This window comes from Oculina patagonica, chromosome 13 (assembly GCF_052425735.1).
Source record: "Oculina patagonica isolate OP01 chromosome 13, crgOcupat, whole genome shotgun sequence".
NCBI lineage: Eukaryota > Metazoa > Cnidaria > Anthozoa > Scleractinia > Oculinidae > Oculina > Oculina patagonica.
In genome coordinates this window covers 25809956-25837222 of record NC_135770.1, presented here as the reverse complement: position 1 = coordinate 25837222, position 27267 = coordinate 25809956, and the positions used below count along the sequence as shown (strand labels likewise).

Genomic DNA, 27267 nt, shown 5'->3' with positions numbered 1-27267 from the left:
GAAATTCCTATCAGTTAGAGATTAAATGAAGAGCCAACGTTATATCAGAGTAATGGCTGATAGTAGCTACTTTCAAACGCCGGTCGGAAGGAGGGAAAACTATTTAATGTTTGTTAGTAGATTAATAAAATTTTTGAGAGGGACTGGCACTGTTTTGCTTCATTCCGAGCGGATTCCCTAAGCCCTTTCTAGGGTAATTGTTTTCATGCAATATAACTCTATCTTTCGATGCGACAAGTGGTGGGAATCGTTAACAAGGGTTTTCTCGAACTGGAGGCCGTGGTCAATCAAGTGACCTAAATCTTTTACTAAAATTATCCTTTTTTGCTTGTCTTAAACCATTTGAGCACTTTTCATTTCTATTACCACGCACCAAAAGGTGATTTTTAAAAATTGTAAGAAAATATGAGAAAGGTCTGAGAACCAGGCCTTAATGTACTTGAGAAGTTACAGTTTTGACCATTCTAACGACCCTAATCTGTCATATCAATTTTCGTTTTAACAATTTATTGTCTATATGTTATAATGCAGATGAAGATGACTGCAATGGAACAGTAAAACATGGTTGGGAATGTTACGGTATGTTTAATTAACTAGTAAAATTAAATCTTCCCAGATGTCACTAGTTCAACTGGCGGATTCGACGAAACCACGGCTATTCTGGTGCAAACGCTCTTGCGATGATCTATTAATTTTTAACAATCCTTATCAGGGATACTCTATAAACGCCGTATTTACCGTTGGCTAAGATTTCTTGATGCAACTGACGCATTTGAGATTGGTACAATCTCCTTTGTTTAAAATGCAGTACTGCAGAAAGGGCAAGAGGAAGAAGATGTGGACGGGAATCTAAGCCATGGATTTGTAGTTGTTTTAAAATATTTGAAAACATAATCCGCCCCCTTACTTTAGCTTGGTACACTCGCATGATTGCCAGAAATTAATCAGCAGTCGAGGAGAAAAGCATGTTCTACTCATCACTGCGCTACCTCACTCACCAGCCAGGATTAACGTCATCGCATAGTGCGTCTGGCTGGTTTATTGCTGGTGTCTTAACGCATGCCGTGTGCGGTTGTAGCAATCAAAGAACTCGGTCAGAATTGACGAACAAACGGACCAGACGTAGTCACGTCTAATAGGAGTACTTGTCTGGTTATAGAATAGAGCTAATGTAGAGTAACTGAAGCATACAACCCGTAAAAAAATCCTTCGTTAGCAGTTAAAGACTCCTCTACGGAAGAGAGCAACTTACATTGTATTTTGTTTCTACATTTAGAATGCTTAGGGCCATTCGGCATGGAAAACTATGCAATTTCAGACGAAAGAATTAGCGCATCTACTGACTCTAACGGTCACCTTGCCATCCAAGGCAGACTGCACTTTCCAGCAAGCCACCTAGCAGGAGCTTGGGTAGCAGCCATCAAGGATATAAATCAATGGCTGCAGATCGATCTGGGTAACAGATTCGCCAATATAACAGGAGTAGCGACACAAGGAAGAGACTGGGTAGGCCAGTGGGTAACAATGTACAATCTGCAGTACGGTAACGATGGATTGAACTTCCAATACTACAGTGAACAGGGACAAAGTGCTATCAAGGTGAAGTAAGCTAAGAGTGAACCAAAGCAGATTTTTTTATTCGTTTTTGCCTTGATGGCGATACCTGGTGTTTTTAAAGAAACCTTTCATATCACCTCTACATGTTTATAAAGGATACCGTCTAGAAAGCTAATCTCGGTCTCGATTCCGAGTACTTCAGGTCTGCCATTATAGAACATTTAAATTGTTATATTTATTGAGAAAAGTCACATAATTCACACAGGATTTCGATGGCAACACAGACTGGAGGAGTGTTGTTTATCATAAACTACAACCACCAATCATATCACGCTACATCCGTTTTCGACCAGTATCTTGGTATAATCACATAGCAATGAGAGTGGAGGTGTATGGCTGTATTAAAGGTAACGTAGAAGATCTTACCTTTTATTTAAAACAAAACAGGAACATTATGTGTTAGTTTGTAAAAAAAAAACAATTCAAGCCATCATAAAAAGCTCATATGATTTTTAACACTTCTTATCCATTTGTACTTTTCGTGCATGGAAACGGGATAGGAGGTGCCTGGCGCCTAATTCAGAAACATCACCATGCATGGCCTGGCCTGAACTCTCAACGCAGGACATTTCTAGTTTGTTTAAGCTCGATTACTCTCCTCGTCACTGTAAATCTTTGAGATGACTCCTGAAGCTGTGCAGTCAGTCATTGACGGTGTAAGACATCAAAACAATTTATCAATTTCATTCGACTCTTCTGTGTTAACAGATAATTGTTCATTGGTTTAATTGCAGATGAAGATGAATGCCAAAATGGAAGACACAATTGCAGCGTGAACGCGCAATGCTTTAACACGTTTGGTTCATTTAACTGCACTTGTCTTCAAGGATATTCAGGAGATGGTGTTCAGTGTCCCGGTACGTATGAGGCACATTGATAATTTGTCTCATTTTGTTTCGTTAACTTCGCTTTGTTTGTTTTAATTGGCATTTTTGTTTGTTGTTTTGTTTGTTTGCCATTTTTTTTTTCAAGTACCAGCTAAAGTGTAGGGGCATAGGCATAGGAATTCGATTGCTGCTTCGTTGATAAGTGGTTTCTGTCTGGTTCTTTCGCAGATCTGGACGAATGTCAAACTGACACACACAGCTGCGATGTAAACGCTCAGTGTGACAACAGTATTGGGTCGTATAACTGTACTTGTCTGCAGGGATATTCAGGAGATGGTCTGGAATGCTACGGTATGGTTATGGTTTACGGGTGAACTCGCATAAAATATACGTTATCGATGACCCAAAGATAGCTTTTAAGTTACCACCTCAAGATAAGAGGTTCCCAATTGTCCAGCTGTATGACCCCAAGAAACGTCATAATACTTCCCGTTCGGTTATATGATCCAAACTCGATTCCAAACCTTAAAAGTGAGCTTGAAAAAAAAAAAAACGAGACAATAAACTACCAAATGGACTTAGAAAACACAAAAATGGCGCGGTAAAGCAACGTTAATTAGCAGAAGCCACAAACATTTAAAATATTTCGATGTGTTGAAGCTATTAGGAATTAACGTATACCACAGTGGAACCCCTTTCCTTGGATAAAAAAGTGTAACTCAAAAGTGACCAGATATCCAAATGTGAATCAATCTGAATTAATCAAGATAATTTATAAATACTGTTTATAACAAAACCGCATCAACGCACTTGCTTAAACTGTATAGAGCACATACGTATACGACTTGCGTTAATAATAACTTTGATTTGTACATTTCATATATCTGGTCAAACCTTTAGAATGTCAAGATGCTCTTGGTATGGAGAGCAGGGAAATCACAGACGAACAGATTACCGCATCTTCACAATGGGACTCGTATCACGCCGCGATACAGGCACGATTACACTTCCCAGAAGCTGGTGGGTATGCAGGAGGTTGGGCAGTCGCCATAAGTGACGAAAACCAATGGCTCCAAGTTGATCTGAAAAATAAAACTACTAATGTAACAGGTGTAGCAACGCAAGGAAGAAGTGGTTTTCACCAGTGGGTTACCAAGTACAATCTACAGTTCAGTGATGACGGAGTGAACTTCTATTACTACATGGAACAGAGAAATGTTTCAATCAAGGTAGGCTTAATTTACAGGGAAGTTCGATCGAGTTTCTTTTATTACAATTTACATCCAAAGAGATCCTAATTACGTAGCGTGAAGCATCAGATATTTTAATTCAATTAATTATGCATTTTAATAAGTTTCGGAATTTGTCTTTCGATCAGTTGAAGTTAAAAAAAATTCTGTCAGGCTCTGATTGATATGTTGTTTTCCTAGTCAACTTGTAATATGAATCTATTTTGGGGAGTTACATCAAAGTAATATGGCTATTAACTGATCTGTGATCCTTTGATCTCACTGATGTAGGATTTTATGGGTAATACAGACCAAAACACTGTTGTTCACCATGAAATAAACCCGCCAATCACGGCACGCTACATCCGTTTCCGACCAGTGTCTTGGTATACCCACATAGCAATGAGAGTGGAGTTGTACGGATGTCTAATAGGTACTTTTCGCTATATTAAATAATTCTTTCTAACATAAAAAAAATATCTTATTTTCGAGGTAACAATAGTTAAGAATTATCCCATGAGTGCGCGTTGGAAATAAGATGGTAGATAGCCGTTACGAGGCGCGTAGCGTCGAGTTGGCTATAACTATATCATATCCAACAAGCGCAAGTGGAATAATTGTTTTATTAAAAATCCCAAGGAATTGCAAAATTCAAGCTATCCGGCGCGTTCACCTTCCATTTTTGTGGTCCATGGTGTATGAGCCCAAAAACCATAGCCTGTAAACCAATCAAAACTTAGAAATTGCAATATGCCATGGCTAGTTTTTAATAATTTACAATTATTCACCGAAGTGGAGGTGAATATTGGTGGATATTTACCGAGCCGCGATGCGGCCAGGTAAATATCCACCACATTCACCGACACTAAGGTGAACAACTGTTTTAGTATATACCACACAAGTTAAATAACTAGTGGACCAAAACATCACTATCGGTAAACAAAGCGACGCGGGAAGGCTGTTTGTTTCTCTTTAGCTGTTCGGAGGTGATAGTCAGGTACCCAGGAGTCCAAAATGTGACACCCACGGGCATTTTTGTCTGATGTTTGGCAACATAGCTATTTTTACTAAATCGAGTACGCTGATTTCGAAAATCAATGTTGCCAAGCTTAATTCTTGCGTTAAGATGATGTTTTGATGAATTTAATTATGACGTCATGGTCCAAATAAGGAATTTTCTTTCCTTCAGCTATTTTAAGCATAATACATCCAGAAATTCATTTAAAGCATTGTTAATGTTCTGTAAAAATGATTTAAAGAATTTTCTGAGAGTTTTTACGCTGTTTCTGTGAAAATCAAGTCCTTTAGTGACAATTGACCACGCCCTCTTAAACAAAATTCACCCTATCACGGGAACCTTATCACGGGTGTAGTTTTGTTATTTTGTCAAAGAACAAATGCGATTTTTGTATTAACAAATCGCTATAGTTGCAATAAGAAAGAAACATATTGTCGTCGTGCCACGCTGAAGCTACGAGCTAGCGAGCATCAAGAATGACGCCATTACAATTTTCATATATCGAGTTTCCCTTGTTTCAGCATTTCGTTTAAGTTTTGTGGTAAAATAAATGGAAATAACATCATAGTTAATGTCGTAATATATCATCGTTGTTATAGTTAGAGATAAAACGTTATTGTTTGTCTTGTATATTGCTGAATCTAACTTATTTCACAATGCACTTTGTCTGTTATAGGTTCATGATAAAGACTTTAGTTGAACGCATGTAAACTTAACCAATTCAAAATGATCATAACATTGCTCCTTGCTTTCAGGTTTAGATCTGTCTGTACTACTTGTAATCAATATTGGTAAATATTTTTAATATATCTTCTGAACGTTTTTAAAAACACTGAACTAATATTGCTTTTTAAACAAGTTTCTTTAAAGCGCTTTAGCGCAAGTTGATATAGCAATAAGCGTCGGTCTTGGTGCATCTACACAGCCCACTGCACATGGCATGCGTTTTTCTAAATTCATAGCGAAAAGGCACATATATAGCCAGTGGTCAGATCGGATTTCATAAAATAATTCAACAAACAAACGTTTTCTGCGGAGGTAGTGGTGTCAGCTTCGAGGACATCTTCGCCGACCGAGAAGAGAAGAACAAAGTGTTCTGTGAAAACTCTCCACAGATGAAAGAGGTGCTGTTACAGCCGGTGATGGTGTGAGATGGTAACAATGCACTTGACGAGTTATCAGACAGATTTGCTGAGACATCCTCTAATTAAAGTTATTTACGTTGAATGCTCTGAAGTTCCTGCCCATATCCACACTGTTGATGAGAGCTTAGCGCGATAGATGTGCCAGGAGAAGTAACAGCAAGTCTGTGCCTCGAGTGGAAACTATTATGTTGTCGACATGCCCGCTAAGACTGACTGCATAACGAACAAACTTCGTATCGGCTTCCTCTTGGTTGGATCTCAAAAAGGCTACATCTAGGCCAGGATCTAAGCAGAATCCACTTCGTATGAAAAACCACCAGATATACTTCGATTGCAGAGTCAGTGCCTGCGAGATACGTTCATCTGGGAGAATCCGTGCAAAGTCCGCTTTGTTGTCTCCTAGTGCCAAAAATGCTCACCACTTCATCGGCCGCAACTGAACCTCTCTTACGTACTTCAATGACTTTGCTTACAGGCCGCGCCGTGTTCTCGGAGCGTCGACTTCTTGTCGTTGCTTTTATGGAGTGCCTCCCATCGAGTAACACATCGATTATCTGGTATTCAGGACCTTTCAGTAAAATAGTGTTCACGTAACATTCCGCAAACCCACCGAAAGCATTTGCATATTTTGGTTTGCCAATAGCTGCCACCATAATTTTTATGCTGCCACCAGGGCGAAGCCATGAAAGAACAAACTGACTTGTGGGGTTCATTTCTGCGAGAAACAGTGGCACCGGCATTATACCTCAGATGCTACAATATGGCTTGCATGTTTATCTCGCGCCTGCCTTCATACACCGTCACTAGACAACATAGAATACTCTGGTTTCCATGCAAATTTAAAGTCTTTCTCTTTTTGGGGCTAGTTGCAGCACTTTTAACTTCATAAAGGCTGGCAAATAGAGGTGGATTATTCTTGCGAACAGGGTCACGAAAGTTTGTCTTCCATCCCTTCTTCCCGTTCTTCCTCTCTGTCTGAAGATAGTAGCCTCCATTCCACGAATCGTTCAAGCTGAGTCTGTCCAATCGAAAGATCTTGTTTTATTTCTAAAGTCACGAGATCTTTCTTGGCAATTTTTTGCAATGTCTCATTTGTCCGTGACAAGAACAACCCGGATTTTGTTGTGTGGAATGTAGAGAATTCTCAGCTTCATTATCTTGCTTTTGTCTCTCCTTGCCACTCTCTTTGTGGATAAAAGCAGTCGTTATGGTATATGTCAAACATCGCTGATGTTTTTGGAGCAATTCAATTGCAACTTTCTATTAATACAAGAATCACATTCATTTTTAAACAAAATGTTAACACTATACCCGTGATAAAGTGAATTTTTATGAGAGGGCGTGGTCAATTCTCAGTAGACGGCTTGATATTCATAGAAACGGTATAAAAACTATCAGAAAGTTCTTAAAATCATTTTACAGTATACTAATAGTGTTTTCAACGAATGTCTGGATGAATTATGCTTAAAATAGCTAAAGGAAAGAAAATTCCTTATTTGGACAATGACGTCATAATTAAATGCATCAAAACATCATCTTAACGCAAGAATTAAGCTTGGCAACATTGATTTTCGAAATCAGCGTACTCGATTTAGTAAAAATAGCTATGTTGCCAAAAATCAGACAAAAATGCCCGTGGGTGTCACATTTTGGACTCCTGGGTACCTGACTATGAATAGCACTTTGCTTATCACCTGCGAGTTAACCAATCAGCGCGCGCGCAAAGCACTATTCACTTGTGTGGTATATACTAATACATGATGGACAGTGGTGGGTGTAGAGATGCTCAAAATGGAGAGGGGATTCACTAACGGTAGACCTTCACTTTAGAAAGGTCCTTGTCTGTTTGTTTTTCTGTTTTGTTTTGTTTGTTTTTTGTTTTTGTTTTTTTAATGTCAGCCCGTCTGAAGGTGCATCAAACTGTAACCGAGGAAAAAACATAAACCTAGAATTTCTTTCCTTAAATGTCAATCGGCAGCGGTTGGCACTTAAAAGCTACACTTAATAAGCGATCCGACGATTTCGCTAATTAATAACAAATAGTACACGCAAAAGGCATTGCCAATTCTTCACATCTTCATCATTTCGTTTATTGTTTTAATAAGAAATGTTCTACTGGTATTTCAGAAGACAAAGATGAATGTCAACAAGGAACTCACCACTGCGACGTGAACGCTCAGTGTAACAACACGTTTGAATCATTTAACTGTACTTGTCTTCGAGGATATATAGGAGATGGCGTGAACTGTTCTGGTAAGGCTGTATTCGGTTTTTATTTAACTTTGTTTGACGTGTGTTTTGTTCACACCAAAAAGTGAACCAAACATTATTTTATTAACCTTATAATATTTACTGACTCTTCCTTGTTAAATGGTTGCCTGCTGGTCTTTTTCAGATGTGGACGAATGTCAAAATGAAGAACATAACTGTGACGTGAATGCCCGCTGTAACAACACGTTTGGCTCATTTAACTGTACTTGTCTGCAAGGATATGTAGGAAATGGCGTGAACTGTTCTGGTAAGGCTGCATTGAATACATGCGGTTTTTTTTTAAGTTGTTTGACGCTTATCATGTTGTAGTAACGTTGCGATGCAAAGTGAATGTGGAATGCATCCGTGTGCGTGTTTTTTTTACTTTGTTTGACGCTTCTTTGTTCGCTAAAAATTGAACCAGGTAATACTTTGTGAATCAAATAATATCTAATCATTTTTCCTTATTACATTCATGGTACATTGGCCTTTTTGCAGATCTTGACGAATGTCAAAGTGGAGAACATAACTGTGACGTAAATTCCTACTGTAACAACACGTTTGGATCATTTAACTGTACGTGTCTGCAAGGATATGTAGGAGATGGCGTGCACTGTTCTGGTAAGGCTGCATTCTTTTTTTTTTTACTTTGTTTTACGCTTGTCCTTTTCACAACAAAAAATGAACCGGGTATTACTTTATGAATCAAATAATATTTAATGTATTTTTTTAGTTGTATTTATGGTAGCCTGGTCTTTTTGTAGATGTTGATGAATGTCAAAATGGAGAACACAACTGTGACGTGAACGCTCAGTGTAACAACACGTATGGATCATTTAACTGTACTTGTCTGCAAGGATATGGAGGGGATGGCGTGCACTGTTCAGGTAAGGCAGCATTCATTGTTTGTTTTATTTTGTTTGACACTTGTCCTTTTCACAACAAAAAGTGAACCTGTCCAGGAGTCACTTTATAAATGAAAAAATATTTAATAGCTGTTCCTTTTTACCCTGGCCTTTTTGGCAGATGTGGACGAATGTCAAAATGACGAACACGACTGTGACGTGAATGCTCAGTGTAACAATATGTTTGGATCATTTAACTGTACTTGTCTGCAAGGATATTCAGGAGATGGCGTGAATTGTTTTGGTAAGGCAGCATTCGTTGTTTGTTACACTTTGTTTGACGCTTGTTTTCGTTACAAAAAAAAATTGAACCAAGTATTACTTCATGAATCAAATAACATTTAATGTCTGTTCCTTGTTATCTTAATGGTACGCTGGTCTTTTGGCAAATGTCGACGAATGTGAAAATTTTTAAAAAAGTTAAACAAGCTATTGAATGAAAAAAATAATAGTACTATATGTTACCCGTTTCATTTCTTAATGGTACGCTGGCCTTTTGGCAGATGTCGACGAATGTGAAAATGAAGAACACAACTGTGACATGAATGCTCAGTGTAACAACACGTTTGGATCATTTAACTGTACTTGTCTGCAAGGATTTGTAGGAGATGGCGTGAACTGTTCTGGTAAGAATGCATTCTTTTCTTTCTTTTTTTTTTTTTTGTTTCACGCTTGTCCTTTACACAACAACCAAGAAGTAATTTATTACTGAAATAATATTTAATGGCTGTTCCTTGTTATCTTAATGGTATGCTGGCCTTTTCGCAGATGTCAACGAATGTCAAAATGACGAATACGACTGTGACGTGAATGCCCAGTGTAACAACACGCTTGGCTCATTCAACTGTACTTGTCTGCAAGGATATTTAGGAGATGGCGTGAACTGTTTTGGTAAGGCAGCATTCACTCTTTGTTTTACTTTGTTTGACGCTTGTCCTCTTCACAAAAAAGTGAACCTTGTATTACTCCATGAATCAAATAATATTTAATGGCTCTTCCTTGTTATCTTAATGGTACGCTGGCCTTTTGACAGATGTTGACGAATGTGAAAATGACGAAAACGACTGTGACGTGAATGCTCAGTGTAACAACACGTTTGGATCATTTAACTGTACTTGTCTGCAAGGATATGTAGGAGATGGCGTGAACTGTTCCGGTAGGCCTAGGGCTGCATTCTTTTTTTTTCTTTACTTTATTTTACGCTTTTCCCTTTTACAACAAAAAGTTGAACCAGGAGTTACTTTATAAATGAAATAATACTTAATAGCTGTTCCTTTTTACCCTGGCCTTTTTGCAGATGTGGACGAATGTCAAAATGACGAACACGGCTGTAACGCGAATGCTCAGTGTAACAACACGTTTGGATCATTTAACTGTACTTGTCTGCAAGGATTTGTAGGAGATGGCGTGAACTGTTCTGGTAACGCTGCATTTATTATTTGTTTTACTTTGTTTGACACTTGTCTTCTTCACAAATAAAGTGAATCAGTCCAGGTATAATCTCATGAATCAAATAATATTTAATGGCTGTTCATTGTTATCTTAATTGTAAGCTGGCGTTTCGGCAGATGCCAATGAATGTGAAAATGAAGAACATAACGGTGACATGAATGCTCAGTGTAACAACACGTTTGGCTCATTTAACTGAACTGTTCTGATAAGGCAGCATTCTCTATTTTTTTCTTTACTTTGTTTTACGCTTGTCCTTTTCACAACAAAAAGTGAACCAACACGTTTGGATCATTTAACTGTACTCGTCTGCAAGGATATGTAGGAGATGGCGTGCATTGTTTTTTCGTAACCTTGTGCGACGCTTGTCCTATTCACAAAAAGACAGATAAATTACTTTGGTTCTATTTAATGACCGTTTCTTGTTTAATGGCACCCTGACCTTTTGCAGATGTGGACGAATGTCAAAGTGGAGAACATAACTGTGACGTAAACGCTCAGTGTAACAACACGTTTGGATCATTTAACTGTACTTGTCTGCAAGGATATGTAGGAGATGGCGTGGACTGTTCTGGTAAGACTGCATTCTTGTTTTTTTTTTACCATGTTTTACGCTTGTCCTTTCCACAGCAAAAATTAAACCAGGAATTACTTTATTAATGAAATAATATTTAATGGCTGTTCCTCTTTACACTGGCCTTTTCGCAGATGTGGACGAATGTGAAAATGAAGAACATAACTGTGACGTGAATGCTCAGTGTAACAACACATTTGGCTCATTTAACTGTACTTGTCTGCAAGGATTTGTAGGAGATGGCGTGGACTGTTCAGGTAGGGCTAGCATTCTTTTTTAACTCCAAATTCCAATTCGATCGGGAATACAAGGCCCTACAAGCTTCTAGCTTTAAACATCACCGTGCCTAAATAAAATTAATTTATTATTTTATCTCTATTGTTTTCGCGCACGGCATTTATTATTACTGCAATGTGCTATAAGTTTATAGTTTTAATATAAAGGTTCTTTCTCACGTAGACGGCAGATAACTTACATATTCTGTAAGAAAAAAAAAATCAAAGGTGAAGGAATAGGAAAAAAGTCATGCGCTTGTGTTAAATTTCATAACAGCTGTTTAAATTGTGTTGAATTGAAGGTGTGCTTACAATGTTAAACCTTGTAAGCTGTAAGGTTTCGTTAACTAAAAAATCGACATAGTCTGCATAGATGGCAGGATTTCGCTGGCAAGTGCTTTGTTTCCGCAACGGAGCCTCAAACGGCAGCGGCAATACCACGAGAACAGTGCGGAGTGTCAAGTAGCCCACAAAACTTAACTAAACCTTTCAAAACTTGTTTTTAAAATTTAACTTAACTAGAAGCTGTGATAGGATGTGTGCAACATTTAAGAATTTAAATAAAAAGACTTAACTTGAATGAAACTCATTCAACAGACGTCGATGAATGTGCAACAACAACTCACAACTGTCATGGAGTGGCTAACTGTTACAACAATAACGGTTCCTTCATCTGCGAGTGCCGAGATGGTTACACTGGTGATGGACTGTTTTGTGTGCCGCTGGGTGAGAACCTACTTCTCCTTTTATTAAAACAGTTTTTACTGAAACATCGCTTGAAGCTATCGATCGATTGATCAGTTGATCAATTATTCAATTTCGCAATCTGTCAACCGCTTAGTCAATCGATCACCGCGAGCCACTTGCTTAATAGAGACAAAGCATTAGAAGAGCAGTTTGAGTTTCTCAGACCATATGCGACAACTACGAGTAGTTCATTTCTTATTTGAAAAGCACTTTTACAAGTTTACTGAGTAGCATGAAAAGTTTTTCCTTGTTGGAATATCATGAGACGTTATTCCTACATCAGCAGCCATTTTGGACTTGAACGGGCCCTTTTTAACAATGATCGTACGCTCGTTGTTATTTTCCTGAATGTGTTTTTGAAATGATCAACAGGAGACTTCTCAGTGACAATCAGAAACATTTCTAAGGACAAGTATCATGCCACTCCTGTTGCACGGTCTGCCAAACGTCTCAACAGAGCGATGATTGAAGGTCTACCTGAAGATGCAATTGTCGTGGAAAGTGTCTTGGAATGGCGTCTAGTAAGTGAAATGGAACTAATGTCCTCAAACAGAGCGGTGGGAGCCTTGGTTAGTCAAGGAACAGATGAGTGGACCATAAACAGAAGATCCATACCTGTTGGTATCCACCACGTAAAATTTACGGCTTCATTGGCAATCCACGATTTTGTGTTTCCACGTTATCTTAGTGCCTTTGACTATGGCTTCATCGAAATCACCACAGCTCCTATAAGAGTTATTATTGACGGCGGTAGCAAAGTCCGTTGGGGATCCAATGAAAATGTAACTGTGAATGGTTCGCTGAGTTATGACAGAAATATTGGCCCAGGAGACCTTACTGGGCTCAATTTTACTTGGTCTTGCCGTGATGCAGCGGCAAACGCTTCTATGACTGTTGAATGCTTTCATTCATTTGTCGAAAAGGCAAACGTCACCTCCGCTGTTAACATCGAAACTAGCCAGCTTGAAACTGGAAAGACTTATGTTCTAAGATTGACTGTGACCAAAGATGAGAGAAGCTCCTTCGCTGAGATGTCCTTCGAGCTAATAGACGGAAAGATGCCACATATTTTTATCAGGTACATGCACTCTTTCTGATAAGCCTTTATTTCAACAGGGTGACTCAATCAGCTTTAACAATTAAAATTGTTATTAATAGAGGCCTTAGTAAAAAGGAAAAATCAAAAAGTCGCAAAAAGCCTTACAGTGTACCAAAATGTAAGAAAGTCTAATTTTTGAAAGAGGCTGAGCATTCTTATTTTTCCGACGATTTGAGTCTTAAAATGTTCTTGAAACGTTCTTAGATTTGGCCTTTTAAAGCAAAGTGGACCTGCAGTAAATTCACTTCCAAACGATATGTGCATGTTCACATCACTTACGGGTAATGGCAGTGTTGATTCATTTAGTGCATGTGTCATTTTTAACAAATAGAAAAAAAAATTCATTCTTACCCTAATTTCAGCCTTTGGTACGTTCTTGGGATCTGTCAAAAAATTTTCCTTTTCTCTGTCCCGACGATTTTATAAAAAAAAGTTTCTTTTATGATGATAAAACGAGGCAATGGACAATGTATGCGCTTATTTAGCACAAATTTAGTTTAATGCTTTTTCTACTTATTTTAGATGTTTTGTAGATTGCGGAACAACTATTTCTCCTTCGAACAAATTCCGAGTGACGTCAAGATGTGTGAACTCTGCATGCAGCGGAGCAGTTTACGAATGGCGCTTAAACAAATGGAATGGCACAACCAAGTTATGGCGGAATTTGCATATTTTACCTTATATGACTTCAACTGAAGTAAATGCAGTCAATATAGTCTTCAATAAAAACGCATTGCCATCTGATTCTAAATTCAGTTTAATGCTCTATGTAACACCCGACAAAGGAAAAATAAATTTTGCCATGCTCGATTTTTATACGGGTGGAGAGCCTCACGGTGGATACTGCAAACAGTCGGACACCGAAGGTGTTTCACTTGAAACGGAGTTTAGTTTTGAATGCTTTGAATGGCAAGATGAAAATACACCAATAACTTATGAATTTCGCCTTGGAGATGTGCCAATATCTTATGGTATTTCATCCAAGTCAGTACCAACAGTTTTACCGGCAGGATCCCCAGAAGACGATTACAAGTTACAAATTAACATTGTTATAAAGAACGTTGTTTCTGTGGCGGCTGTACGGACATTGCTTGTCAAGGTAATCGATTTCTTGTGACATCACATGCAGTTGTTTCCAACCATCAAGTAATTAACGCAGTAATATTGGCGGTGCAACCATGTAGCCAGAAATACGTTGACACTAGAAATTCACATTTAGATAGATTGACTTTGGCTTGAAACCTGCCTTTTCCTTTCCGATATTTAGTTTGAGACGCAGAGATTACCAAATTCAAATGCAGTAAAACCCTGATCTGGTAATAGGCTACAATTTTTGCAAGTAATACAGGAACTATAGCTCAAACCCAAGGGAAGATACAACAGAGTTGATTATTATTTGCTTCCCTCGTGCAACCTTACAGGAAAGTCCGATAATCAAATATATTGGGGAACGCCAGCGCTAAGCACGTACGTCTCATTTTTGTTCTCATTTTCTGCTTTTAATGAAAGTGTGTCAATATCTTATATAAGCAAAAACCAAATATGAAAAGCGAGACAGTCTTGGATGGGATTAGGGCTGGCATTCCGCAAAAGTGTGGATAGCGGTCTTTTCTTTGAGTTTGCGTTATGAGAAGACAAGGGACAACAGGTAAAAAAAAACTCAACATCCAAAAATCCACATCCGCATACAATCAAAATCCAACTAGACCGCTAAAACTTAAATCGTTTCATCCAATCTTCTTCAGGTCAAGCCATCCCCCAAATTTGATCCTTGTATTTCAACGGCAGAAGGAATATCGAATGAACTGCAAAACTTTGTGCTTGGAGATGACAGTAAACTGGACGTATATCTAAGAAAAGGTGAAATTAACAAGGCTGCACAGCTGGCCATATCTGTCCTTAAGGCTGTCAACAATGGAAAATCGGGCTGTGGACAAGTTCTGAGCCAAGATGTAAAATCATTGGTACGTGCGCGCGAAGCTAAGTAAAATCATATTAGATTAGCAGATTGGTTGAGATGCATTTGAAAGTTAGTGTTTTTCCCCATTTTCATTTAAAATAACCCTTATAACTTGATCTCAACAAACTACACTACATCAAAAAAATAACAACAACAACACATATTTCCGCTTTCCTGATCGCTGATGTTCCTTAATTGTTGTTTTATCCAAACTGTTGTCCATACAGCTGACTTTTGAAGTATTTTGTTTTCTTGGGCCAGATTTCAAGAAAGTTAATAGAGGAGTTTGCAAACATATCACCCAAGAGTATTCAGATGTCGCGAGTGATTATGGCGGTGGTTAACTTGGCTATCGAGGATCAACAACGTCAATCTTGTGATAGAAGTGGAAACACCGAGCTCAGGACGATCTTTCAGGTACAGGCATAATGTTTGAGTTAATAAATCGTTGATAGCCATTGCCTTTATTTTTCAATCCCGGTTGTTTTGGTCCATCATTTACAAACACATAACACGATATATCGGACCAGCAAACGCTTACCTATTTTGACATTTTAACGGCATTTCTACGCTGATGAAGAGACAGAAGTCTCGAAACGTCCGAGAATTTTGTATTTCAGACCATTGACAAAAAATGTTTGTTTAATTTTCGTCATATCATACATGCGCTACACAGTTTTTTTTTCTTATTTGCGTTAACCTTTTTTGACTGTTTGTTGTAGATCCACGAGCCGCTAGGCGAGTGGATCTACAGCACTTTGACAATGATATGACGCAATTTATCATCATTAACAGGACAGACGCATAAAAAACTGCTGTCAATTTTTTAATTAGCTCGAGCGCACGAAAGCACACACTAAAGCTAGGAAACACCAAAAAGGAAACAGTCGCAAATCATGCGGGATTGGAAAGGGGTTCTTTTAAAGCTCTGTTCTAATTCTTCATGTGTCACTCATTGCTTAATTACAGAGCGTCCGACAGGAGTGCTTTTTTATTTGCTTGTTTTTAAAATATCGACACTAGTCGATTAATATCTTTCTCAATGCTTATTTCCAAGGATTTAGCAATAAAACTTATCGATGACACAACAAGAAAACTAGTATCTGCCCTTGAGGACATTGAGGAGCCTTTTTCTGCCGAGTTAGAAGAAACAGCTGCTAGCATTACAAGATGTATCAAAAATGTTCTTTGGTCAGCTTCATGCACGATTCAAGACAACAGAACCTCAGAAGAGACCCTAACTTCAAAGGTAGAAAACAATTTTGACTCAAAAAGTTGCTACACCCAAACGCAATTGTAGCTTAAAATATCCAAAAATACATATCCTTGTCTCATAAGATTATATTCCGTGAGGTAATTATTAAATAATAAATGGCAGAGGAGAATCAAGCATTTAGGGGATCGAAACTTCGTTACAATAATATGTGAAAAAGGGACATGAGATCCACTGGCATGAGAGGCACTGGCTAGTGACATAGAGATCTGGAGAGCATAGATGCGTAAAGCACTACTAGCTGGACAAAAGTACATCACTCTGGCAGCGGAGGCGAAAAGAGCGAAGAGGAAGACAAGTGGTGTGCTCTCAAAAACCCTACAGGAGGAAAAGTTCAAATGCCAGAACTGCGGCCGCATCTGCAAGTCGGCAATCGGATTGATTAGCCACAGCAAACTAAACACTGCATTCAACCTACAGTGCGCTGATCCATGGACCTTGTCCGACGGATGCTTACCTTTACTAAGACTTTTTTCAGAAAAAAAATTGCAATTAATTGAAGACTGAAGTTTACATACTATCTGGTAGTTATTTAAAAATTACAATATTCTAAACATCGTATAAATAAATGGATTCAGTAATTTAATATCAAGTTAGAACTATTTATCGATGCGGATGGAACTCCCGTAACTACATACGCAAATAAAGTTGTTAAGATAATTACGATTTTGAAAATGAGAGAAGGGCTAACGATTTTTGTGACTCGTCGCTCGATTCAGTGACCATTCAAACTAAGAGAAATACACCTCAAAGAGAAAGTAATGAATGCCTAGCGCCTACATTGAATTTCACGATTTTTATTTACATCGATTTTTTATTTTCTACTAAAGTAGTTATTTATCAACCTATTACTGTCGCATTATATGAATTGCTTTCTTTATCTTTACTGAATTAATTCTATTATTCTGATGTTTATATCCATTTCGTTACAGGGGATATTGAAAGAGGCTTTGCAAAAACTGAACACCATGACCGGAGCATTTTTCTCCCGCTTGGTGGCGTTTGAAACTCTTGTCATTAAAGTACCAGAGTTGGAATTAGTTCTAAAAAAGGTCGACGTTAATTATCTAAAAACATTCGTTATTGAAGGAGGGTCCGCAAAGTTCAAGCTGCCAGACAACTTTGTAAGCTTCGAAGAAGAAAACATTAATATCAAGGTACCAAGGCCGAACACAGTTTATGCGCTCTCTGCTCTGTCTCTCCGCGCGAGGAAATAACCAACCAAACAAACAACCAACAAACAAACAAGACAGCAATAAGCAAAAATAATGGTCATTTATGTTTTCTCCCCTTCATCCCATTAACACAGGACTCAATGCTGCACCTCCTGTAGCTAGTTTGCTGGGCCCCAATACCCTAACCGAACACAACACACCAATGTTGGAATTTATTCCAATATAGTAATATTTTGCTGTATTCTGTTTGTTTGTATTGAAATTGTTTACAAAACCGCCGGCTCTTGTCCCCGGTTTTAGTATCCCTTTACAGACGACTAGCAGTATTGCTACTTCTTGGTTTAGGAGAGGGGAGGGGGGATGGGAGTAATAATAATAATAATAACAACTTTATTTAATGAGGGTTACACATTACAGTTAAAAACTGAAAAACCTGTGGCCCTCCCAGAGTGGAGGCACTTACTGGTAAATGTCTTGCCCAATAGCAGAACACAGTGAGGCTGGCTTACCGCGCCTAAAATTAGGGAAAAAGCATTTGAACCAGGACCGATCAATCAGGAGTCCGGGGGGTCCAATGAGATAACCGTTAGGCCACTGCGTCTCCCTCTAACCAAAATACGTACTAATTTCAATTTTGAGAGCCACATTCACAAGTGAAATTTGCAACAAGTAACAGGTTGCCATTAATGATAACTTCTTGTCAAGTTTGTGAAATATTAACGTTGAAGTATCTTGAAAGTTATTACGTTCGTGTTGTTTTTTATCTATTTATGCAGATGATGACTATTGAGTTCAATCCTTTTACCTGGGGTAAAAGCAGTAAAATGGTAAAATCAAGTGTAACTAGTCTCGAACTTCAGAGCAGCAATGCGGAAACGATTAGCATATCAGATCTCGATAGCGACATTGAGATGACCATCCCGATGCACAGGCTACCGATGAATACGAGCGACATGGCGGAATATAGCTTCTTAAAGCCAAACATAATATCCACCCATAGTTATTACGCGGAACTAGCAGGTGTTCCTGTTTCCCTTAAACTGGGTGCACAAGCTAAAGACATCGCCATTGAAATATTCGTGAAATTTGGTTCAAGGGCAACTTTAGAAGAATTTGATTACAACTTTGTCGTTCAATTTAAGTCAACATGTGAAAGTCAAACAGGCTTTAAACAAAACGAAACTCCCTGCCCTCTCGAAGACACTTCCGTCACACTTGTGCCGTCTGAGCCAGGTCTTCTTTATGTCAGTCTGTTGTTCCTCGGAGCTAAAAATGTCACTGAGCATTCAAGAAAGAAACGGTCGTGTTTTGGTCGTGGTCGTGTAAGACGGTCATGCGTTGACGTTAAGGATCCTCCACTTGAAGGAGTCTATAAAACGGTTGTTCCACAGTATGACCAGTCAACAGATGTCAACTACACTTTCAGTATTACTCAATCAAGTTGTTTGTATTGGTCTGAAGATGACGAGATGTGGTCCTCATATGGTTGCAAGGTAATTAATACGGACAGTTTTAAGCTCCTGGATGATTGAGTTGCATTAAATGGGAATTAAACCGGCATAGATAAAGCCCACGTCTTAAATGTCATTCTCTTCCTAGAATTGCAAAACGTGACACAGAAGTTTTAAACCAAAAGGCGTATATGTTCACAGGATACTGCAAATCTGTTTTTTTTTTTTTTTTTCAGTTAAACACATGCGTTTTGCATACTTTTTTATCGACGACAATTCCATAGCATTCAAAGAAACTTCACTCTAATTACTTGACCCATATAGCGAAGCGTTCAAACCGCTCTGCAGCGTGAACTTGGCTTCGGGAACCAGTGTATTCCATAACTAGTGGGCTCAGAGAATTTATCTCTGTAGACAAGAATGCAATTGTAACTTACTGGAATTCTTAGTCTGATCACCATTTTAAAATATTACTTATCCAATGCTCTCCTAAGTCTTAATGTCAAGATACTTATTCCCATACAACTGCCATAAGTTGACAAATTTTCAAGCTCTTCTATCCTTATTATTGTACCTGCAAGCTCGGACACAAACTTTACCGACCTTACCTGCTCTTGAAATCATTTTGAAAAAAAAAATCATTGTTTGATATGATATGTTGAAGGCAAATAAAAATAATGTAGCTTGAGAAAGCGGACGGCGAGATTTGTTAGTGAAACAGGAGAAACAATGAATGTTTAAAGATACATTCAATAAATGCCACTCTGCTAATATGCTGGAGGATTATCCATGCCAATGGCGGACATCAATAAGTCTCCAGTGAGTCATTAAGCAACACAAAAACAACAACAGTAAAGAATGAAAAACGTTTAACTTCACTAACAACGGATACTTCTATCGTAGGTTGACCAGAGTTCAAACGCCAGCCACCTTAAATGTCTTTGCAATCACTTAACGTTTTTCGGTGGAAACTTCATTCAAGCACCAAATCCCATCGACTTTGACAAAGTTCTTGTTGAGTTTACACGGATCGATGAGTCTGGCAATATTTCAGTTCTGGTGACAGTTGTAATCGCTTTTCTTCTGTATTTTATTGTGCTGTTCTTCGCAAGGAGGGCTGACAAGAGAGATGAAAACAAGGTAGCTTTTGATGTAAAAGTAACAACATTTTTCCATTTAATCTTGTTAAGATCAAACTTAAGGTAAATGCATGGCGTCCGTGTCAATTAATAAACTTTTTTGCACTCACCAGCGTGCGTTCAAAATTACAGAACAATGTATATATTTTAATACACAAAGTCTTACTAAAACCGGGAGCCCGTTATCTAAAAGTCTCCGTGTTGGGGGAGCGGTGTTGCAACAGTGGTGAGAGCACTCGCCTCCCATCAATGTGGCCCGGGTTCGATTCCCAGACTCGGCGTCATATGTGGGTTAAGTTTCTTGTTTCCTCCGAAAAAATCAACACTGCTAAATTCCAATTCGATCGGGGATTCAGGGCCACAATGAAAACTACTGGGACATCAGTAATTGTGTTACCCTATAAAAGTCTTTTTTTTATTATTATTATCCATAATGCACCAGTTAGTACCTACGGACTGACTGCATGTTACTATCTTGCTTCTGTATATATCTTCATATGAATGTGCTTATTTTTTTAGTAAAGCCCAAAAATATGTAAAGACGACTGCGCCACCGGTGATTAAATTCCATAGTTTCTTTCCTTTGTTTTCTTTTATTTTGGTTGATGTCTTAGTAGTTAATTTCGAATATTACGGTAATGAAGTCGGATTCACTAAAATCGGGTTTGCGTATTCGCTAATCTCTAGACTGTGGTACCCCCAAGCCAAGAAGAGAACAGCTGTTTTTTCCTACCCGGAATCATCCGCACTGTGTAAGGCACAAGTACATCACAGAAGAAAACCTGTTTTCCTTATCTTACGTCGGTGAGCCAACAAAAGCCCCTAATCCAACAGGAGTCCACCAATGGGTTCACACTAATTTTGTGGGAAGGTTAGACCTCAAATTACGCCGTCCAGGCATAAGAAAACCATGGTACTTCTAAGCAAATGGGCATACCTCAATTTGGAGAATCCGACTTTACTAACATTGTAATTATTTGCCTCGGTTATATCCTGTTCTGCAGGATTAAGTGCTCTCTTGATTCTATTATAGATTTGCCCTCCGCGACATGTAGTAATCGCCGAAGGAGGAACCTATTATTATGACTTAGTTGTTAGCACTGGTGTCTGGAAAAATTCGGGAACAACAGCCAACGTTACAATCAGCATTAATGGTAAAATAAATGAACACAAATTTATTTCACTGCGAGGCAAAGGCGAGTACAGAGAAACATTTGCACGGGGGGCTATAGATGGATTTGTCCTGATCACAGACGATTCGTTTGGACCTTTAACAGAGATAACCTTAGAACACGACAACGCCGGAGAGGATCCCTCGTGGTTCATCGAGACTGTGACAATACGAGACAGGCAAACGGAAGATCACTGGGTGTTCCCGATAAATCGATGGCTTGCGTTGGACAAGGATGATGGGGAGATAGAAGTTACTGTGGAGAACGGAAGTCATCTTTCCTTTTCAGAGGAGCTCCGTTTATATTTTGGAAGGAAACTTGTAGACAGTCACTTGTGGCTGTCTGTCATTGGTAAAGCATGCAGCAGTACCTTTACACGTGTACAGAGAGCCTCGTGTTGTCTTTCACTTCTATTCAGCGCTATGATTGCTAGTGCTATGTTCTATAACATTGGTGGAGAGTCAAATGGAGCTATACAAGTTGGACCATTTAAGTTTTCTTGGAGAGAGATTGTCGTCGGAGTGCAAAGTGGTCTAATTGTCGCGCCTGTAAACATTCTTATAGCCTCTATGTTTAAGTACAGTAGAGCAAGAAGAAAAACGGGACACGAACGTGAAGAATCTGATCAGGAACATCATCTTGTTGATAAGATAAGGGGCCAAGGTTGCGTGTTGCCTTACTTCTGTGTATACGTCGGCTGGTTTCTTTGCTCCGTCACTACTCTTACGGCAGGATTTTTCATCATACTTTACAGCCTTGTGTGGGGTAAAGAAACATCTGAGCAATGGCTTGCCTCGTCTCTGATTTCATTCAGTCAGGATATCCTCGCTCTTCAACCAACTAAGGCTATGCTTGCTGTCATCCTAATCGTGCTTCTCTTCAGCAGAAACAAAGACCATCGTGAACAGTGCCAGAGTGACGAAGATGTTCCATGTAAGATCGACATCGATCTTCAAAACGATGATCCCAAGCGTCGATTAAAACGATATAAATTGGAGGTAATGCGTGAGCAAACCAAAAAGGAGGCACAATTAGCAAGCATGGTGAAGAAAATTCTAATTCATTTAGTGTTTTTGTTTTTCCTTTCTGTCGTTTGTTATGGAAACAAGAATGAAAATCGTTTTCTGATGACAACAGCGATGAGAAGTCCAATAAAGAAGTTTAATAAGGTAATATTACATAGCTTTTGAATATGCCATTGAAGTTACGGTCGTACGATTTCACGCACGCGCGAGCAGCCAAGCGATATAGTTAAAATTGAACGGGTATGTGCAAGGAAGAAAAACTGTGACATGGTACCAAGTAATTTTCATGGGACACGTTCATTTTTAATTATTTTGATTTCTCATTATTGAGCGCAAAGTTTGAACTTCCCTCTCAAAGCAATGGTTATGAGAATCAGAAATTCCATCAACTGGCATGTCAGCTTGTTGTTTAGGCTGATGTTATCCTACAATCCTTGCACGATGGATGTGGCATGCATTCTGTAGGCTATTTGCAGAGTTTATCGGGGAATAAGAAGTCGGAGGAGAGGGGGTGGGGGAGGTCGCTGGGATTTGAAGGAGAGAAAGATGTATTCATATTTGGTGGCCATCGATTCGGACGAGAATCATTTTTTATGGGAATATCAAGAAACAGTTTGTTTTCAAGCCCAATCCGAGAAGAGTAAAATGGACTCACACAACGTTTGTCTTCTTCACACATCTGTAGCAATTTTCAGTTGTTTATTTTGGACTTATTATAAAAGACGTTGGTCTTTCTTTCCTAATTTCAGGTCACTGACTCTCACAGACTATGGGGATGGTTAAAGCAAGAGTTTCTTCCAAGCATTTACAATCAAGCCTGGTACAATGGGCTTGAAGAGAAGAAAGAATTGTACATCGGCAACAAGAAGTCCATATTGATAGGCATGCCATGGATGCGACAACTGAGAGTCAAAAAGAGTAAGTTATGAATATTAAGAAAAATAAAAGAAAACATAACAAAAAACATACTCTGTCACCTTTATTTGTATTTAAACTTGCAATTCAACCGTTTCTTTCTTTCTTCTTGATAATGGAGTCCAGATGACTCTATATACATATATAGTTAATAATACCAAATTATTTTTGAAATAGCACTAGCTAGAGCCTGTGTTTACTTAATAGATACTTTTTACAAGCGAAGTCACTGTTTTTTGCTCTTTGTTGTTGACGACATTGGTAAGAATTGTTGATGTCGTCCAAAATCTCCGTTAACAGAACGTTTTACCTTTAATCAAATGTTTTCTTCCCTTTTTCATCGACAGAGCTCAAGCTATGTAAATAAGATAAAGAAACTTCAATTTCATTTATTTGTTTATTTTTTCAAGACTTTGTTTCCAACCAATGCTACAATAGTTAACAACAAGAAAATGCATTTAAAAATGTTCGGATTGTAGCCAGGCATGTTAAAAATTCGAATTAATAAGTTGACAAAAGTCTCTACAGCATTCTTAGAGCATTCTTGCACTCGGAAAGTTCATTTAGTTTTTATCACACATTCGTTACATATTTTAACAGGACGCCGTTGAACATTTACATTTTTATCTTGCTGAAGAAGGCAACAGTAGTGGCTGAAACGTCCAAAAACAATATTTTTAGCCAGTGTAAACTTATTATGCTACAATAGTTAACAACAAGAAAATGCATGTACATGTGTTTTGCTGTCTATAGTTTTTTCTCCTTATTTTTTCTCTCTGTGTTCTTTCTTAGGCTCTTGTAAAACAAATCAACCTTACATTTCCACCTGCTTCTACGACTATTCCCGTGACGGAGAAGACACAACGTTGCTGAGTCTACCAGGTTGGAATGCGCTCCCCGAAAATACCTCCTGGTCTAAAGCTTTGACAATTTGTCCGAAGCCTTGGCGTTACCAAACAGCTGAAGAACTAAACATCGGTTCGATAAAGGCGCCATACAATACATACGGAGGGGGTGGTTATCCTGCATTGCTTGGGTATGACGAGGACACTGCATATGACGTCCTTAACGAGACTCTCGGTCAGGGATGGGTTGATCGTCAGACCCGAGCTGTGATCCTAGAGTTCGCAGTGTTCAACGTGAATACAAACTTGATCAGCATCGCTGTATACTTCTACGAAGTGCTTGCAACTGGTGCTGCCTACACAACAAGAAGAATCGAAACACTAGAGTTATACAGTACGGAGTCAGGGGCTCTAATGTTCTATCTCATTTGCTACTTCCTGTTCTTGGTCATGGTGCTCTTCCACTTTATTATAATGCTGATCCACTTTTACAGACAGCGCCTTGGCTTTTTCAAGTCTGTCTGGAATATGGTTGACCTCTTAATGGTTATCTCTTCTATTGTGTCAGCCTCATTGTACATGATAAGATCAAAAAGTGTCTTAAACAGCATTAGGACTATCCATAAAAATCCTTATGACATTGTGCACTTTCACGCAGCCCTAGATTGGGCCAGCCTGGAAAATGCCTCAATAGCTGTTGCCATTTTTATGGCGACACTTAAGTTTTTAGATCTCATTCGTTTTAATCCGCATGTAATTTACTTGTTTTCATCTTTTCGTCAGTCTATTGGCTACCAACTATCGTACCTGGGTTTCTTTCTGATCATATTTCATGCCTTTGTCATGTCAGGAATGCTGTTTTTTGGTCGAACAGTTTATTTTTACTCCAGTTACATGAGGGCAGTCGTATCACAGTTTGAATTCCTTTTAGGAAAGGCCTTTCCCGTTGATGACCTTCGCAATGAGAATCCTCTTATTGGGCCAACTTTTGCAATCTTGTACATGCTAACCATGACGATATTGTTTATGAACATGATAGTTTCTGTGCTAAACGAGGCGTATGCTGAAGCAAAAACTCGCGTAGAGGAGAGTGCAGCTGAGCTTGAAATGGCACGCTTTATTGGCGAGCGTCTTTATAACATTTTCGGCCTAAGAAGTAAAACGCAGATTGAAATGAAGTTATTTTGTGACGACCCAACGTATCTTAACATGTGCGTTTCTGATGCGGAACCATTCTGTTTAAATTCACAAAACATCAGTCAGTGTACCGAAGAACGGATGGAAAGATTGGAGAAACGAATATTTGCTCTTTCTCAATTGACAAAAGATATGGAATTTGATTATTTAGTAGAAGAAACTGAGTTCTACAACATCCTTCGCTCGATTTTTGACCCAGATTCTCATTCTACTCATCTTTAGATTTTGAGCAAACCAAATGTCATAAAGGAGTCATTGGTAAGCTGCAATTTCCTTACTTGGAGGAAATTTTGTATTCAGATGATTTCACTGTTACTTTTTTTTAATTTTTGAAATAACGGCAGTTGTAAAACGAATAAATATATAATAATAAATAAATGAGAGCAAAACAACGAATGAGAATTCACAGTGGCATCTTCCACATAGTGACTCTTCTTTATCGCACTGATTCCAGATCGAACTGGAATTTGGCGTGTTGGTTTTTGTGGAGGGAGGAAAACAGGAACCCTGGGAGAAAAACCCTCAGACCAAGGACGAGAACCAGCAACAAACTCAACCTACAAAAGACGCCGGGTATGAAAATACAGATACGACAAAGGCTTATTCCGTCTAATTACATCGTAATTTGTCACAATGATGTAATGTATATGACCTCGCTCCCCCCCCAATGTGTGGCTTCAATAGCTCAGTTGGTAGAGCATCGCACCGGTATCGCGGAGGTCACGCGTTCGAATCCCGTTGAAGCCCTGTATTTTTTTCAGGCTTCTCTTATTCCAATTGTTTATAATTGGAAATTTACTGCGATGATCATTTATCACTTTCAATTTGTCACAAGTCAACTAGTTAATACATCATCTCTATGCAAATATGTAAGCCTCCCTTAAATATTACACACTACATATCTACTATCACAAGGTGCTCTTATGGACCTAAGTTATTTATGTAAAAAATTATTTCACGGATATCTTTGACAGATACCAATAAGTGTACCTCAGAACGTAAAGGTAATAAAATAAAAACAATAAATTGAATGTAAAGTATTGTTATGCGATTCGGTAGAGATCTGCATCAAAGTTACCTTATTGTCACTTATTTTCGCGGGACTTAATTTTCGCGATTTTCGCGATTTTCAAAAAATCGCGAAATTAAAGACCCGCGAAAATTAATTCTAAACGATTTCTATTGTATTTTTTATGCTAACTACGTATTTTTGGCCAAATCGCGAAAATTAAGTCTCGCGAAATATTCCTGTTGCATTTTCGCGAAATTAAGTACCCGCGAAAATAAGTAACAATAAGGTAATGAATACTTATAAGCTAAGGGCCTCTTCATAGGAGTTTGTATCAAAAGTTGATTCTTTTGTTTGATTTGTGTTGGGGTTTACAGTTGGGTACATGTGATCTGAATACTGTAATGGGATTGGTTTGCGCCCTCGAGCTCATGAATAGTTAATGAATTTTAAAATAGTGAAATCATTTTTTTATCCTCGCCATTATTGACCATCCTCACGTATAGTTTCCTGCCATTTGCTGAATAAAATGCAAAATAAAACCATTAGTTTGGTGTTTCTTATTTTATGATCTCGGTATGTTTTTGAGCCTTTCAAAAACATTATATATTAAAATTGATGATAGTGCCTCTTTACTTAGTAAGCACTTGTTATAACCAAAAAATACCCATCAGCGCGGATGTTAGTTCGATTTCTGATTGGGACTTTATTTACTTTCTGAAAATTGACCAGGTGTAAGGTCACAGGTGTAACTGCTTTGGATTCAGTTTTCGGCGACAGTCATTCTTAGCCGCTCTTACGCAGTGTACGTGCTCCGAATATGTAAGTATCTGGCTAATTAGCAACCCAATTTAAAACAAGCGAGAGAAAACATGCATTTTTGGCACACGCTGTCGACTAAAACTTGACCAACGAAAAACGTTTAAAAAAGGTTTTATCCGTGACACTGAATTTCTGAATATATGGCATGG

The 27267-nt window shown here is 38.5% G+C and overlaps 1 protein-coding gene across 2 annotated transcripts; it reads left to right on the top strand.

Annotated features, from left to right (window-relative positions):
- The first annotated feature begins 503 nt into the window (after nt 1-503).
- On the top strand, nt 504-25906 carry LOC144636225 (polycystin family receptor for egg jelly-like). Of its 2 annotated transcripts, none has more exons than XM_078495380.1 (29): nt 504-579; nt 1277-1599; nt 1823-1964; nt 2352-2474; nt 2673-2795; nt 3345-3673; nt 3965-4106; nt 7964-8089; nt 8232-8354; nt 8851-8973; nt 9113-9235; nt 9495-9617; nt 9760-9882; nt 10025-10147; nt 10289-10411; nt 10892-11014; nt 11149-11271; nt 11887-12015; nt 12409-13114; nt 13658-14234; nt 14881-15099; nt 15357-15512; nt 16153-16344; nt 17301-17525; nt 18320-19036; nt 19898-20134; nt 21167-22303; nt 23080-23248; nt 24038-25906. In XM_078495380.1, the coding sequence occupies exons 2-29, from the start codon at nt 1297-1299 to the stop codon at nt 25507-25509; spliced, it is 8331 nt and encodes a 2776-aa protein (XP_078351506.1). In that variant the 5' UTR covers nt 504-579; nt 1277-1296; the 3' UTR covers nt 25510-25906. The 2 variants fall into 2 exon arrangements, with proteins under 2 accessions (XP_078351506.1, XP_078351505.1); XM_078495379.1 differs by having other exon boundaries at nt 21167-22474.
- The last annotated feature ends 1361 nt before the right edge of the window (nt 25907-27267 follow it).